The 17,173-nt window shown below is 46.1% G+C and overlaps 1 protein-coding gene across 5 annotated transcripts in view; it reads left to right on the top strand.

The window, feature by feature from the left end:
• GOLGA1 (golgin A1) overlaps window positions 1-17,173 on the top strand; it is a 59,980-nt gene that overhangs the window by 38,462 nt on the left and 4,345 nt on the right. For all 5 annotated transcript variants that reach the window (XM_075560496.1, XM_075560493.1, XM_075560494.1 and 2 more), the window contains exons 15-18: window positions 3,242-3,331; window positions 4,037-4,139; window positions 4,235-4,353; window positions 4,669-4,812. In XM_075560496.1, the coding sequence (XP_075416611.1) occupies window positions 3,242-3,331; window positions 4,037-4,139; window positions 4,235-4,353; window positions 4,669-4,812 (456 nt within the window). The remainder of the gene's footprint in view (window positions 1-3,241; window positions 3,332-4,036; window positions 4,140-4,234; window positions 4,354-4,668; window positions 4,813-17,173) is intronic.

Below are 17,173 nucleotides of genomic sequence, written 5' to 3'. Positions count from 1 at the left end.
TGAGCCAGTCGAAGGCACAGCCATCACACAGGGAAAGAGGGGTGGGTGTCTAAAACCAGCCAGCAGCCATTTAGAAATGGGGTTAATTTCTAAACCTTGAGGGAATTTCTAGTTTAATATTGTTTACTCGGGCCCGCTGAGGGATGTGGCCAACCCGTGGTCTTTATTGGTAATACTGTCCAAATCTATTTTCTGACTTCTTCGTCTACTTATCTATCAATTACTGAAACAGTAGTACCCAGTCTCCTTTTACAGTGATGGAGATTTGTCTAGTACTCCCTTTATTTCTATCTTTATTCCCTGCATTTTGAAGAAGAACTGTTATTATATGCACACATACTTAGAATTGCTGTTATCTGTGTATTTGTCTCTGAGCCTCAACCAGGAAATAGCTCCCAGATGCCAGGACTGCTGCCTATGGGAACCTGGTGGCTCTTCTGTGCTGCTGCAAACCTGAGCTGAGCCCGGACACTTGGAAGCCCACAGACCTGGCTCTGACGCGGCTCTGTGGCAGCAGCACTTGGCCCCACTAGCTGGGGATCTGCAGGGAACCACCTTTCCTTTCTCCAAACTCAAGGTGGCCATGCTTGACCTCCTGATAACACTCTGAGGATCAACACAGCATGGACGAAAAGTGCCAGGCGCCGGTCCCCAGTGGGAAGGTGGTTTGAGCCTCGGCGTCCCATTTGTCATGGCCTGCCTTCCTGTCCTCTGGCTCATGCCGGCCCCTGTCTTTAGCCATCCAGCAGTCATAAGTCTTTTCTCAGACAAGCTTGAGAAGACGTGGCATATAAACACATGCGTTTGTAATTGCCAAGGGAATGCTGCGTCTTTTTTTTTTTTCTGAATAGGGGTGGTAGACCACATAAGCTTGGGAACTTACTAGGATAGCGGTTCTCAACCTGTGGGTCATGACCCCTTTGGGGTTCAAACGACCCTTTCACAGGGGTCCCCGATTCATAACAGTAGCAAAATTACAGTTATGAAGTAGCAACGAAAATAATTTTATGGTTGGAGGTCACGGCATCAGGAAGTCTGAGAACCACTGGTCTGTGATATTTCAAGGTCTCAGCCTCTTGTGTTGTGGCACCAAATGTCTTCTGGGGTGCAATGAGGGGGAGGCAGGCATGCTCCCCTAAATAAGGTCAACTCTCACCCGTTCCAGGATAGGCCTCAGATACTGCTAGTCACAGGCTGCTGTTTCTCTCTGATAACCCAGCTGTGCTGGGTCACTAGAAAGGAGGTTTCGTGAGATGAGTTGGGGAGCTCATGAAACGTGTTGGGCTGAAGCCAGGATGTCCCCTGCAGGTCCTCTGTGTTTTGGCACCAGCCTAACGCTCGTCTCTTCAGTCTCCCCTCCCCTCGACACTGCTTCCTCCAGATCTGGGAACATTGCCACCGCAACTCAAGCAGGCAGGCACCATCCCAGCTTTGTGACTCCACAGAGAGAGAGAGAGAGAGAGAGAGCGCTTCATCCCTTCAGCTTTGCCACATGAAAAGGATCCCGTTGTAAAGGAAGTGTCCACTGGGTCAATCTTAGTGACCTTGTCGACTATGTTAGTCTAGGTGGACTAGAGACACAAGTTCATAGACACGCCTATGTGTATAAGAAAGAGCTTTATATACAAGAGTAATTGTGTATTGAGAAAACATCCCCGCCCAGTCCAGATCAAGTCCATCAGCCGTATAGTAGCCCAGATGTCCAATACTGGTCCATAAATTCCTCTTTAGATTCACACAGCCAATGCACTGATGCCACATGCTGGAAAATCACAGGCTAGAAGGTCTTGTGGCTCCAGTGGCAGTGGGAGCATCTCAACACTGGCACAGGTCTCCACGTGTCTCCTCCAGCTCTCTGAGTGTCCCAACAGCAGGAAAGGGAAGGCAGAGAGAGTGTGTCTGGCCTCCAATGAGCTATTTATCTCCATTGTTCCTCCAAATGAGGTCATCAAGCTGTGACCTGATTGATGGGCTAGACTCCATCCCTTTCCTCAAGTTGGCAGGAGATTATGTAACTCCCACAGTGACCAAAGCCTACTTTGGGGACAGGTTGTCTTGGCCAAGAGGATAGAGTACTGTGATTAGGCAGGCCTATAGCACATGCTTATCCCTGCAGCCATTGGTGGACTATCTTGAATGGCAGCCCTACCAGAGCCTTGGAGAGTTGTGGGATGTGGATGAGAAGCAGAAATGATGAATTTTAGCTCCAAGAAGAGACGCGAGACTGAATGGACACCCACCTCACAGTTTCACCAAGACCTCTCCCTGAGCAGTATTCAGACATCTAAGAAGTCATACTGTAGGGGATGGATTGGCCATAGAGGGACAGTAGCATCAGGGAAGAGGCCGAGGGGTGTGTGTTGCCTTGGGGCATATTCCCTATGCTCTGGAGAAGGCCAGGGCAGGACTTCTACCTGTTGTTGGTGAAAGAACCAGTAGTCAGGTGCTTTGACTCTTGCTTAGAGATACTTCAATCTACCTGTGCTACTTTCTAGCTCAAAGACCTTGGGAAAATTACGAAGCCTTTCAAATCTCCAATTTTCTCTCCTATGAAGTGGTAATGTCGATGAGCCCATGGCATTTTTCCCTGTTAAGCATTCGATAATTATTGCTTCTAGTCTTTTTTCTTGTTCTTTATTGATTTCATTAGACTAGCTCTTCAGTTCATTTGTTATGCTTTCCCCAGTGGGTGTCCAATTTCAATATGCTACAAGGCAGCTATATAGTTTTTTGCTTAGTTTTGGCTTTTAGCGTTGTATTGTGACTTAGGTGAAGGCTTACAGAGCAGATCATCAGTTTTACATTGCACAGTTCAGACACATTTTCAGCTCATCTGCAGGAGTCTGTGTGACCTACTTCCAGTCCTCTTCCTCTCCCAACCTTTGGTACTTGTCATGAGTAAAGGATGCACTCTTGAGCTAGCGCTTCAATTTCTGGGCCCGACTCCTGTAGCCTTGGTCTAAACCTAGCTGCTGTGCTCTTGGGACAAAGGACCCTCAGGCTGTGCCTGCTCCCAGAGAGCTCGCTCGGTGGGTTGTCCATAGGGACAGTTGTCAGGGGACTACCGGAGGCCTTGCAGCAGGAGGACAGCCTGGGAAGCTTCAGAAACAGGAAGAATGTTTGCTTGACCATGCAAGGCAGTGTTCCATCTGTGGGCACTACAGGGGACATGTGCAGCTAAGAAGATGTGAACTCGGCTCAGGTCCCTGGCCTGCCCCGCTCCCTGTTTTCTGGATTGTAGGAAGAATGGAGCCGGCGGGAAATGGTCAGCGTGGCAATGGCGCAGGCCCTGGAGGAGGTGCGGAAAGGAAGGGACGAGCTCCAGCAGCAGGTAGGGCTCGGGCAGGGCTTCCAGGGTGGCGGAGACGTTCCAGATGGCCAGGTTGGCGTGGGCACAGTCTTGCAGAGCAGTTCCTGTGGTGTCCAGGAGGCAGAAGCCACATGGCAAAAACCCTTCCAGAGGATGCTCTCCTCTGATTCTGATGGTCAGTTCTTCTTAGAAAGAAATAGCACTTGGAAAACCGCCTGTGCCTTCCAGGTTTTAGCTGTGAGGTGCTAGCCCCATGTCGTGGTGCCACAGCAAGGCTGCCCAGCAGGAAGCGTGGGAGCTCCCTGAGAAGGTAGATTCACCTCAGGCCCCGGGTCCTCCAGGTCCATGTCTCGCCAACTTTTTGCAAGTCCTCAGAGTCACTTCCAAGAAGGAATCTAGCATAATCACAGCTCTTGAAGTTTCATAATGAGCAAATGTATGTCAAATGCCCCCAGAGCTAGGCTTGACGCAGGCGCTTGGGACGTGAGAGTTGTGGGTATACAGCTTGTTGGAGGGAAGGTTGGCCACGGCTGGGATTAGCACACTGCAGGCCAGAGAACAGCATTCACTGCCCCTGCCAAGGAGAATTAATGTATACGTGTCTGGAGGACAGAGGCTAGCTTGGAGATGTTCTAGGCCTAAGGGAGGCATTCAGAAATCTTGGGGAACATGGGGAGATGGAGTTAGCACTGCTAACCCTCCTTCACATGGCTTTTTCTCCCCCAGGCTGCCACTCTGACAGCACTCAAAGAGGAGCAGGAACAGCGTCTGCAGGAGAAAACGGAAGTGATTCTTCAGAAGGAGCAGGAGATTGTTCAGCTGAAGCAAGGTGAGCAGCCGAACAAGGCTGAGCATGCTCACTGCTTCTGGCCCAGGCCGTGAGAGGGCAGCTCACTGTGCACCCCTGCCCTCTGCCTGCCCTAGGTCATGACTCTGCCCTGCTGCAGATGCACCAGCTGCAGAGCGAGCTGGAGGCTTTGAGGAACCTGAGGCCCGAGGACCCTGTTGAGCAGGGGCTGGCACTCACAGTCAGCGAGTCTCACGTAAGTGTCTTGCATCATGTGTAATGTGTGCCCCCCCTCAGGCCTTCAGCTTTCCTTTAAAGGAGGGATGGTCACCTGATTAGGAGCCCATGGTGGGTGGCAGTGTCTATTAGTGGTCACGTGCTGCCTGGAAAAGCCCGTTGTTCCTCTGGGAGACACCTCACAGAACCTTCTCTGTCGTTTCCACCTGGTTTCTGGCTAACTGCCCACTGGCGCACCAATCCACAAGTTTGGAGCAAGGCTGGCTCCTCTTCCCCGTGAACTTGTGGGCTTACCTTGGGCATTACCTGGCATGGCTCTGCCACCACATTGCAGGTAACCCTGAAAGCCAGGAAGGACCCCGAGTACCAGTTTTCTGCTGCAGAGGAAACCCCAAATGGCGAGGTGGGGCCCGTGGATCTAGGGCAACTACAGAAGGAGAAGCAGGGCTTGGAGCAACAGCTTACTGAAAAAAACAAGGTGAGTAAGTTCACCTGTTTCCATTTCCACCTCCCTGCCCGGCACCTGGCTGGGCGCCCCGGAGGGAGAGGTCACCCCTTTTATCAAAAGGACTTCTTTCTGCTTTTTATCATCTTGTTTCCCTTCTGTGTGGTCTTATTTTCCTGCCCCCATGTTGACCTGAAGGCGTTTGTAAGCAGCCTGAGGTCAGGTAGGAGGGGTGAATAAGTGGCGTGAGTCTGGGCAGCTGCCAGCTCTCTGCACCCCTGAGGCAGGGGCTCAGGTGGTGCTGATTTGGGGAGCACAGTATAGTGTGCTGGCTAGTTAAGGCTTTGGTTTGAAATTCTGTCCCTGAATTAGGTGCACATATAATGCTCTGAGAGCTTTTAAAGATCTGAAAGATTTTTCTTTTTTTTTTTAATCATTTTATTAGGGGCTCATACAACTCTTACCACAATCCATACATACATCAATTGCATAAAGTACATTTGTACATTTATTGCCCTCATCATTCTCAATACATTTGCTCTCCACCTAAGCCCCTGGCATCAGCTCCTCATTTTCCCCCCTCTCCCTGCTCCCCCTCCCTCATAAACCCTTGATAACTTATAAAATATTATTTTGTCATATGTTGCCCTGGCCAATATCTCCCTTCACCCACTTTTCTGTTGTCCGTTCCCCAGGGAGGAGGTCACATGTAGATCCTTGTAATGGATTCCCCCTTTCTAATCCACCCTCTATCTACCCTCCCAGTATCACCACTCACAACACTGGTCCTGAAGGGATCATCCATCCTGGATTCCCTGTGTTTCCAGTTCCTATCTGTACCAGTGTACATCCTCTGGTCTAGCCATATTTGCCTGTGGTCTAGCCATATTTGTAAGGTAGAATTGGGATCATGATAGTTGGGGGGGGGGGGGAAGCATTTAGGAACTAGAGGAAAGTTGTATGTTTCATAATTGCTACATCACACGCTGACTGGCTCGTCTCCTCCCTGAGACCCTTCTGTAAGGAGATCTCCAGTGGCCTACAAATGGGTTTTGGGTCTCCACTCCATACTGCCCCCCTCATTCACTATGAAATGATTTTTTGTTCTGATGATGCCTGATAACCGGATCCCTTCGACACCTCGTGATTGCACAGGCTGGTGTGCTTCTTCCATGTGGGCTTTGTTGCTTCTGAGCTAGATAGCCACTTGTTTCACTTTAAGCCTTTAAGACCCCAGACACTATCTCTTTTGATAGCTGAGCACCATCAGCTTTCTTCACCTCATTTGCTTATTCATCCGCTTTGTCTTCAGTGGTTGTATCGGGAAAGTGAGCATCATAGAATGCCAATTTAACAGAAGAAAGTATTCTTGCATTGAGGGAGTATTTGAGTCGAGGCCCAATGTCCTTATGCTACCTTAATACTAAACCTATAAATATATGAATATAGATCTATTTCCCCATCCTCATTTATAGCTATATTTACATATGTACATATCTTTATTTATACCTCTATAAATGTCCTGTGCCTCCTAGCTCTTTCCTCTATTTCCTTTGACTTTGCTCTTGTCCTACTATCATACTCAGTCTTCATTTGGGTTTCAGTAGTTTCTCTTGGTTACATTACCCTTGATCATGCCCTTCCAGGCCTCCTACACCCTCCTCACCACCGATTTGGTTCACTTGTTGTTCCCTTGTCCCTGAATTTGTTAACACCACTTCCTATCCCCCCATCTCCCCCTCTCCCATGTCCCGGAACTGTCAGTCCCGGTGTTTTCTCCTCCAGATTGTTCATCCAGCCTATCTTATTTAGACAGACCTGTGGAAATAATAACATGCACAAAAACAAGACAGACCAAAACCAAGCAAAAATATATAGCAAAACAACAACAAACCAATGACAAAAACAAAACACAACAAAAAAGAAAAGCTTGTAGTTAGTTCAAGGATTATTTGTTGGCCTTTAGGAGTATTTTCCAGTCCAGTCTGTTGGGGTACCATGATCTGGCCCCAAAGCCCACCTTTAGCATTCCCTGGGCCTCGTTACTCCATTCCCTTGCTGTTCTGTTGCATCCCCTTAGTGATTTGCCTCGGTATGGCGGGATTAGATCGAGCGCAGTTCCCACACTGTGTCTCCGGTGTTGTCCCCTGTAGGTATATGGGTCAGTGAGGGACGTCGTGTCTCATAGTGGGGCCAGCCATTTGGTCCTCTCTGTGGACTGGCTGCTCTAATCGGGAATATCGTCCTCAAGGCCTGGTGGGCCAGGATGTGCTCCACTCTTTCCTCCTCCCCCTTAATCTGCTCTCGTGTGCTCTGATCAGACATGTCCCTCTCCCGGAGCTGCAGATTCAGTGCCGCCCTTTGAAATAAGTTCTTCTGGGGGGAGCAGCAGGTATCTACATAGTGGTTGGGATTGGGGCCGGCCCCTCAGGCCTTTCTATTGGTTCCCTACTCCATGCCGGCATGTTGTATTCACATCTTGGGGCACTGGGTTCAAGTCTGGTCCCTCTTTCCCTGTGGTGATATAAACAATACCCTCCTCTTGGGTGGATTAGTGCCCTGTACCCCTGCTACCCATTTCTTTTTATTTGTTCTTTTTATTTATTTATTTTCCTTTCCCCACCTCCTTTTTAGTTGGCTGCCATATGTATTTATGTATTTGGTCTGGTCCTTGCCATACTACCTGGTCCTCACCCCAGGAATGTTTGTATACAGTAGCTTTTTCCCTATGCCCCTTTTGCATTTTTTTTTTTAAAGCTTACCTCAGCGGACTCATGTTGTACTTGTCCTTTTGTGCTTGGATTACTTCACTTAGCATGATTTCCTCCAGTTCTTCCCATGCTGCGATGTACTTCATACCTTCATCACTGCTTTTTAGCAATGCGTAGTACTCCATTGTATGTATGTACCACAGCTTTTTAATCTACTCGTCAGTTGGAAATTTGGATTTTTCCAACTCCTTGCAATTGTGGACTGCGCAGTGGTGAACATTGGAACACAGATGTTGGCAGGTTTGTTTCTTGCCTCTTCTGGGTATATGCCCTATAGGGGGATTGCTGGGTCACATGGTAACTCGATTTCCATCTGTTTTAGATAACACCATGTCGATTTCCATAGTGGTCGTACATACTTACAAGTCCACCAGCAGAGGATGAGAGTTCCTGTCTCCCCACAGCCCCTCCAACACTTGTTGCTTTCTGGTTTTTTGAATTGGGCTACCTTTGAGTGTGTCAGGTGGTACTTCCTTGTTTTTTAAATTTGAATTTCTCCTATGGCTGAAGATCCAGAACATTTTTTCATATACTTGTTGGCCATTTGGATTTCTGCCCCTGTGGCATGTCTGTTCAGGTCCTTTGCCTACCTCCTCAGTGGGCAATTCGTTTTTTTTTTTTTTCTTTTTGGAAGCTAGCAGAGTATTGTAGATTTTAGTAATAAGGCATTTGTCTGATGGGTCATTGCTAAAGATGTTTTCCTAGTCGATGGACTCTCTTATTACTCTCTTGGTGAATTATTTCAATGTACACAGGTGTTTTATCTTCAGTATATCCCATTTGTCAATTTGTACCTCCTCTGTATTTGCGTCCTTCCCTGTTTCTGATAGCTTATGTATTCCTTGTGCCAAAGTTCTAAGTTGGTCTCAATTCCCTCACTGATGGCCCTAATAGTTTGGGGTTTAACTTCAAGGTCTGTGATCCACCTTGAGTTCATTCTTGTTCATGGAGTGAGATAAGGGTCTTGCTTCATTTGTCTGTAGGTAAATATCCATTTTTTCCAGAACCACTTGTTAAAGAGGGCATCTGCTTCCCATTTGATATTTTGGGGGCCCTTATCAAAGATCAGTTGTCTGTTTGCTGATGATTTTATTTCTGGGTTTTCAGTTCTTTTCCACTGGTCTGCTTATCTGTTATTGTACCAATACCATGCGGTTTTGATGACTGTGGCTGTATAATATGTGCTAAAGTCAGTAGAGCAAGCCCTCCGACTGTGTCCTTCTTGTTGAGGAGTTCTCTGCTAATTCTGGGCTTCTTCCCTCTCCATATGAAGTTGGTAATCAGTTTTTCCATTTCTTTGAAGAAATGTGAAAGATGGACTCATCTTTGAAGAAAGATGAGGGTAATTGTATCGGGATTGCATTAAACTTATATAGTGCCTTAGGCACTTGACTAAATTGAGGCTTCCAATCCATGAGCATGGGATATTCTTCCATTTGCTGAGGTCACTCTTGGTTTCTTGTAATAGTGTTCTGTAGTTTTCCCCATATAGATCTTTTGTTTTTTCGGTCGGGTATATCCCTGGATATTTCAATTTGTGTTTGCCTATTGTGAAGGGTACCTCCTGTTTGATCTCCTCTTCTTTGGTCTTATCCGATGTTTGTAGCAGTGTGATGGACTTCTGTTTGTTGATCTTATATCCTGCCACTCTGCCACACTCCTCTATTGCTTCCAGTACTCCCCTTGTGGAGCTTTTGGTATTTTCCATACGTAAAATCATATCATCTGCAAATAACGATACTTTCACCTCTTCCTTCCCCAGACGAATACCTTTGATGCCTTTTCTTTGCCTTATGCTGTTAACTCAAACCTCTAGCACGATATTAAATAAGAGTGGGGACAAGAGGCATCCTTGTCTGGTCCCATTTTTCAGTGGGATTGTGTTAGTCTTTTCTCCACTGACTGCCACGTTGGCTGTTGGTTTTTCATATATAGGTTGTATTGTCTTGAGGAATTTTCCTTCAATTCCTATTTTCTCAAGTGTCTTAAACATGAATTGGTGTTGGATGTTGTCGAATGCTTTTTCTGCATCGGTATTATCATGTGGTGCTTATAGTTTTTCATGTCAATATGGCGAATGATATTAATGGTCTTCCATATGTTGAACTGTCCCTGCATCCCTGGGATCCCACTTGGTCATCGTGAGTTAGTTTTTTTTATATAATTTTGTATTCTATTGGCCAATATTTTGTTAAGGATTTTTACATAGATGTTCATTAGGGATATTGGTCTGTAGTTCTCAATTCTTGTGGGACCCTTGCCCAGTTTTGGTATCAGAGTTATACTAGCTTCATAGGAGTCAGGGAGTTTACCATCTTTTTCTATGTTCTGTAAGAGTTTGTGTAGGATTGGTGTTAGTTCTTCCCTAAATGCTTGGTAGAATTCTCCAGTGAAGCCATCTAGTTCAAGGGATTTTTTGTTGGTAATCCCTTGATAACCTTGTCTATTTCTTCTATTGTTATGGGTCTGTTGAGATTCTTAACATCCATTGAGGATAGTCTAGGGAGGGATTGTATTTCCAAGAATTTGTCCATGTCTTCCAAGTTGTTGAATTCATTGGAGTACAATCCTTTGTAGTACTGTGTAATTATCCTTTTGATTTCATTAGGGTCTGTAGTAATGTCCCCTCTTTCATCTCTTATTCTTGCTATTGAAATTTGTTCCTTGCTTTCTTTGCTTAGGTTTGCCAGTGGTCTGTTGATTCTGTTTATCCTTTCAAAGAACCAATTTTTAGTAGCATTAATTTTCTCCACAGTTTTCTTATTTTCCCTCTCCTGAATCTTAGCCCTGATTTTTATTATTTCTTTTTTGTTATTAGTAGGATTTTCCTGCTTACTCTGCTCTAGTTGTTGTAAATTTTGTGCCAGCATATCAATCATGAGTATCTCTTCCTTTCTTAGGTGTGCATGCATTGCTATGAAACTTCCTCTGATAACTGCCTTTGTTGTTTCCCACAAATTTTGGTACATCGTGTTCTCATTCTCGTTGGTTTCTAGAAATTTTATCTTTGATCTGTGCCAGTATGCACTCCTTTTGCAGTAGAGAATTATTCATCCTACAATTGTTTGCTCTTGTTTTCTTTGTCTTCCTTTTGTTGATTTCCAGCCTTATTACACAGTGGTCAGAGAGACATGTCTGTATGATATCAATGTGCTTAAATTTATGTAGATTCACCTTATGCCCCAGCATGTGGTCTATCTTTGATTATGTGCCATGCAGGCTTGAAAAGAATGCAGATTTTTTTGTGTTTGGATGAAAAGCTGTAAATATCTATCGGGTCAAATTGTCTAATTATACTGTTTACATCTCTTGCCTCCTTGTTGATTTTCTTTCCCTGTGATCTATCTTTCTCAGAGAGTTATGTATTGAAGTCACCCACTATAATTGTTGAGGCTGTGATTTCTTTTTCATCTTTTGGAGCGTTTGGTTGACATATTCTGTGGGTCTCTCATTCAGGAACTATATGCTTACAATGCTTAGTGGTTCTCTGTCTACCATTCCCTTGAGCATTATTATGCTCTTTTTATGGTTTGCTCTTTGAGGTCAATTTTATCTGAGATTAGGATTGCAACCCCTGCTTTTTTTGAATTGCTGTTTGCTTGGTATGCCTTTCTCCAGCCTTTGATTCTCAGCCTATTTTTTGTCTGTAGCCTTGAGATGTGTCTCCCGTAGGCAGCAGATTGATGGGTTTTGTTTTCTAAGCTAGTCTGTGAGTCTCAGTCTTTTAATGTCTGAGTTCAGGCCATCGATATTCAGGGTTATTATTTCCATGTGCAGATTTTGTGATGTCATCTTATACCTTTTGTGTTGGGTGTTGTCCTACCTTCAGTTCTTATTAGTGTGTTGTGCGTGTGTGTGTGTGTGTGTGTATCATTCTTGACTTCTTTCCATCCTTAAGCCAATGCTATCTTGGGGTCTCTTTCTCTTTGTTGCCCCCGGGGTAAGGCTGTTCTATGTGGTGGTCTCTTATTTATGCTTGGTGAGTGTTGTTCTACTGCCTGTACTGGGTCGGCAAGGATCTTTTGTAGGACTGGGTTTCTTCTAACGTATTCTCTGAGTTTTCCCTTGTCTGGGAAGACTCTTACTTCTCCATCTATCTTGATCGATAATTTCGCTGGGTAGAGCATTCTTCGGTTTGTGTTGTTTTCTTTCAGTTTTTGGAATATGTTATTCCACTCTCTCCTCTTCTTCATAGTTTCTGCTGATAGGTCTGAGCATATTCTTATGTGGGAACCTTTATATGTGATTCTTTTTCCCTAGCTGCTCTCATGATTTTCTTCTTTTACTCAAAGTTGCATAGTTTATTATGTGCTTGGTGACTTCTTCTTGAGATTCAGTCTAACTGGAGTTCTTTCAGCTTCCTGAATGGTTGCCTGGTTTTCATTCATTAAGCTGGGGACGTTTTCCTGCAAGAATTCTCTCACTATTGTTGCAGATGACCTCTTTGTTGTGTCTTCCTCTGGTAAGCCAATAATTCTAATGTTGTTCCTCTTCATAGCATCAGACATAGTTCTTAGGTTTTCTTCAGCTTCTCTGATCTTATTCGATTTTTGTTCGCATTTGTTAAAGTCTGCTTATCTGTCCTCCAAGTCACTGGTGCGGTTTTCTGCATCCTCCAGTCAATTCTTGAGGTCCATATATCTGCTACCAGTTTTTGTTATCTCTTCCCTAAGCTCCTGTATTTCCCTTTGGTGTATGGACTTTATTTCTTCTATCATTTCATTCTTTTTTTTCTGTATTGTTTCCTTCATATCCTGTACGTCTGTAAGCAGCATTCTCAGAATTCCTTTCTTTCTTTTTTTTAATTCCTTTCTATGGCAGCTCAATGTCTGCTTCTTCTATGAATGTCGTTATGTTCAGGACATCTTCTGCCATTACTTTTTGTTTCTCCTGTTTTTTCATTGAGGTTGTTGGGGCTGATGGCTGTTTGCATTGCATTGTTTTAGAGGAGCCAGGTGCCATTTTCCAGGGAGTTAAAGAGCACTGGCTCTCTCTCAGAGACTTGTAGGACTGCTTGTTCGAACTGCCTACAGCTAATTTCACTATGGAATTAACCTACCACTTTATCCTCCTGTGGCTTCCCTCTCAGGGGAGTGCCCCAGAAGGCTGGTGTGTTGCCTGTTTTGGGGTTGCGGAGTTGGGCGGAGGTTCCTGCAGCAGCTTGGAAGGTTGGCGAGTGTTGGCCTAGCTCCTTTAGGTCCCAGGCACAGAGGCAGGAATTCCCCGATAAGAAGTTGGGCTGTGTACGAAGTTGTGCTGGGCAGAGTATCACGTAGTGGAGGTTGGCTAGGCTTTCCCCAACCTCGGGCTAGCTACACAGGGTGGAGCTCACCTAGCTGGGTGTAGTGCAGGCGTAAATGCCCTAGGTTAAGAGGTGTGGTCTGGAGGTCAGCAGTGGAGTGTGAGAGAAGAGAAAAGAGACAAAGAGGAGAAAAAATTATTTAAAAGTAAGCCATCTGATACTGTGGATAGAGAGAAGAGAGGGAAACAAAAGTAACAATGTAGCTGAGACTCGATCCCTGCCTGTGGAGCTGCAAGGGTTTAGTCACCCGCCCCAAGAGGTGGCTGTGTTGAGAAAAAGTCCCTGTGCAGCCTTTTGAGACTGTGGGGGGATAGAGAGAAGAGAGGGAAATAAAAGTAACAATGTAGCCGAGCCGGAACTCTGCCCATGGAGCTGCAAGAGTTTAGTCCCTGTCCGGAGGCAGGTGGGGGGCTAAGATCAAGCCCTAGCCAGCCTCCACTGTGGTAAGCCCCAGCCCCTCAAAACCATGTCGATCTGTGCCTACTTTTATTTCTGATGCTCCTCCTGCAGTCCAGCAGCGTTGAATTTCCCTCTGTGCAACTCTCCTGGCTGATTTCTGCAGAGTCCCTCTGGGATGTTACTCCGTTGTCATCTTCCCAGAAGCCAATTTTTCCTTGTTTAAAAAAGGAAAAGGGGCTCATAGCCATCATTTCTCTTTCATGTTCTTACCTTTACTCCCTTATTAGGAGATAGTAAATGTCCACGGACAAGTGCACTGGAGCAGCCACACTTGTGGCCAGCCCCAGGATAGGCGTCAGGAGCAGTCAGCAACCCTGAGCCCTCGGGGTCCCATCTGACCTCACTTAGGTGGGAACTGCCTCCTGGCCGTCCTAGCTTTCCCACTGCAATGGCATCTCTGAACACTGACCCTCAGTTCACGGCTTTTGTATGTCCTATAAGGTGTGTGCCATGACCAGCCAGTAGTTCCTCCTCTGTCTTCTCTGACCTGGCCCTTCTGCTCCCCTGCTGAGCCCAGTGGGTTCCACAGGCCATTTTCATGGACACTGCCTCTCCACATCTTCAGAGCTCGGCCTCTCCAACAGTGCTGGTGAAACCCAGACTCAGCTCTGCTATCTTTGCTCTACCCCTGCAGCTGTGGAGTCACACAGGCCTCATACATCACTCCCCATCCCACCTGTACTTCTGCTTTCTCTTCCCTCCTCAACCCCAATTGCTCCTCTTCCCCCTCGTGTTTTTCTTGAATTTTTCTTGTGAATGAGGTGGGGTTTACAGATCAGATCATCATGCTTGCATTCAGCAATTTAATTCATCCTCCAAATGGCTTGCTCTACCCCCCCCCCCGCTCTTTTTTTTAATCATTTTATTAGGGGCTCATACAACTCATCACAATCCATACATAGGTCAATTGTATAAAGCACATTTGTACATTCATTGCCTTCATCATTCTCATAACATTTGCTCTCCACATAGGCCCCTGGCATCAGCTCCTCATTTCCCCCTTCCCTCCCTGCTCCCCTCTCCCTCATGAACCCTTGATAATTTATAAATTATTATTTTGTCATATCTTGCACTGCTGAAGTCTCCCTTCACCCACTTTTCCGTTGTCCACTCCCTAGAGTGAAGGTTATATGTAGATCCTTGTAGTCGGTTCCCCCTTTCCACCCCACCCTCCCATTATCGCCACTCTTACCACTGGCCCCACAGGGATCGTCTGCCCTGAATTCCCTGCGGTTCCAGTTCCTTTCTACCAATGTACATCCTCTGGTCTAGCCATATTTGTCAGGTAGAATTGGGATCCTGATAGTGGGGGTTGGGGAGTAAGCATTTAGGAACTAGAGGAAAGTTATATATTTAATCATTGCTAAACTGCACCCTGACGAGCTCGTCTCCTCCCCATCACCCTTCTGTAAGTGGATGTTCAGTTGCCTACAGATGGGCTTTGGGTCCCCAGTCCACACTCCCCTTCATTCACAATGATGTTTTGTTCTTTGATGCCTGATACCTGATCCCTTCGACACCTCATGATCGCACAGGCTGGTGTGCTTCTTCCATGTGAGCTTTGTTGCTTCTCAGTTTTTGACCACTTGTTTATCTTCAAGCCTTTAAGAACCCAGCCACTATATATTTTGGTAGCTGGGCACCATCAGCTTTCTTCACCTCATTTGCTTATGTACCCATTTTGTCTTCATTGATTGTGTCAGGAAGGTGAGCATCATGAATGCCAGTGTAACAGAACAGTGTTCTTGCATCGAGGGAGTACTAGATTAGAGGCCCAAAGTCCATCTGCTACCTTAATATACTAAACCTATAAATATATGCACATAGATCTATTTCCCCATCATCATATATAAATATATGTACATGTCTACATTTAGACCTCTGTAAATGCCCTTTGCCTCCTAGTTCTTTCCTCTATTTCCTTTTACTTTCCTCTTGTCCCACTATCATGCTCAGCCTTCATTTGGGTTTTAGTAATTCCTCTTGGTTACATTGCCCTTGATCACGCCCTACCAGGCCTTTCACACCCTCCTTCCCACTGATTTTGGATCACTTGTTGTTCCCTTGTCCCTGGGTTTGTTAATACCACTTCCCTTGACCCTGAGTTTGTTAACACCCACTTCCTTTCCCCCCGCCTCCCCCTTCCCTTGTCCCCACAGAACCGTCCATAGGTCCTATTGTTTTCTCCTCCAGATTTATCCCACCTATCTTATCTAGATAGACCTGCAGAGATAATATGCACAAAAAAACAAGACAGAGCAAAACAAAACAACAAAAGAAAACAACAATAAAAACCAATGACCAAAAAATGAGAAACTGGTAAATAGTTCAAGGTCTGTTGGCTTACCTTTAAGAGTGTTTTTTGGTAGAGTCTGATGGGGTACCATGCTCTGACCCCAAAGTCTATTTTTGGTACTCCCTCGGGACTTCCTTGCCCTGCTTCCCTTTGCTGTTCTGTTGTCATGAGGTGCTTTACAGATTTGTCATTATTCTTCAGTGATGCATAATATTCCATCGTGTGTGTCTTGGTCACTTCTCCCATGGTGGGCATTTAGAGTCTGTTTCCCTGCTACTGTGAGTAGTGCTGCAGTGCGCATGGGTTCACATGGAACTGCTTGTGGTCCTGTGTGTGTTTCACTCAGGCACATGCTGAGTAGTAGTAATGGGATGGCGGATCATCTGGGATTTCTAGTCCCAGTTGGTTGAGGAAGTGCCAGGCTGCTTTCCTTGGTGATTTTACTGTTTTCCAGGCCCTCCTCTTCCACCAGTCTCTGCATCATAGTTCACTTACCCAGCACCAATGGACCAGAAGGAGCCCTTGCCCGCCTTCCTGGTTCTGAGACGAACTCACTGTACAACCTCTCCGGCTGCTTCATCCCTGCTGCTCCTGCTCTCTCCCTGGCCTCCCTCATCCTTTCTCTCTCTCTTCCGGGGTCATTCATCCACTTAGGAGTGTGCTGTAGTTAAGTCACCTTACAGAGCTTCAGTCTGTCTCTCACTACTGCTTTGTCTCTCAGCTCGCCTCCCCAGCCACGTTACCTATACCTTTTACCACTCCGCTTAGTCTCTGTTTAATCTAGTCCACCAGGCTTTTCCCCTACTGCTGCACAGAAAACAAACCTGCCAAGCTCATCAGGGATGCCCGCACTGCTAAATGCAAAAATACATTTTATTTTTTCCTCCAAATTTGACCAGTCATCAGCAGTTAGTAGACAGGGAACCATCTTCTGTGTTCTCTTCTTCCCTGCTCCTTCTCCTTCTCTGGTCATGGTTCAGGCTTCTTCGTGCCCTCCCAACCCTCTGTGGTCCTGAACTTGGCCCATGCACTCCCTTGGTGATCTTACCCAGAAACTCGCCCACTGCTGCCTCCCACTTGCCTGTCTCCACTCCCAGGAAGGCTAGAGCCTTGGGTCTGCCTTCTCCACCCCCACAGGTCTAAAGACGTCTCCGACGTGAAACACGCTATGTGAGTGAAACATCACTCACCGTGCTGCTGTCCTCCCACTACTCTTTCTCATCTCAGGAAGTTGCAAAACCCCAGACAGCCACAACCCTGTCTTGGACAACCCACAGACATCAGCAAATCCCTTTTTAAAAACCTTGTTTTGTAAATTAGGTGAAGATTGACAGCACAGATGGTCAGTGTGAGAGTCAACACTCCAGGCACATTTTGTTTCAGCTTATCATTGCAACTCCTCCCCTCAACAGCACGCCTGCCACTGCCTTCCTGCGTCCACCTCCACGCCTCCTCAGAGTGCAGAGTCCTCCAAGGACTTTGCCCTTGGACACATGCTGTCCTCGTGGTCTCGATTGGTCGATGAGTCTGTCAAAAGTGTGGGGACCTCACTGGTGTTACCGACCC

The sequence above is a fragment of the Tenrec ecaudatus genome, chromosome 10 (assembly GCF_050624435.1).
Source record: "Tenrec ecaudatus isolate mTenEca1 chromosome 10, mTenEca1.hap1, whole genome shotgun sequence".
In the NCBI taxonomy this organism is placed as follows: Eukaryota; Metazoa; Chordata; class Mammalia; order Afrosoricida; family Tenrecidae; genus Tenrec; species Tenrec ecaudatus.
This window is presented reverse-complemented; position numbering and strand designations above follow the sequence as displayed.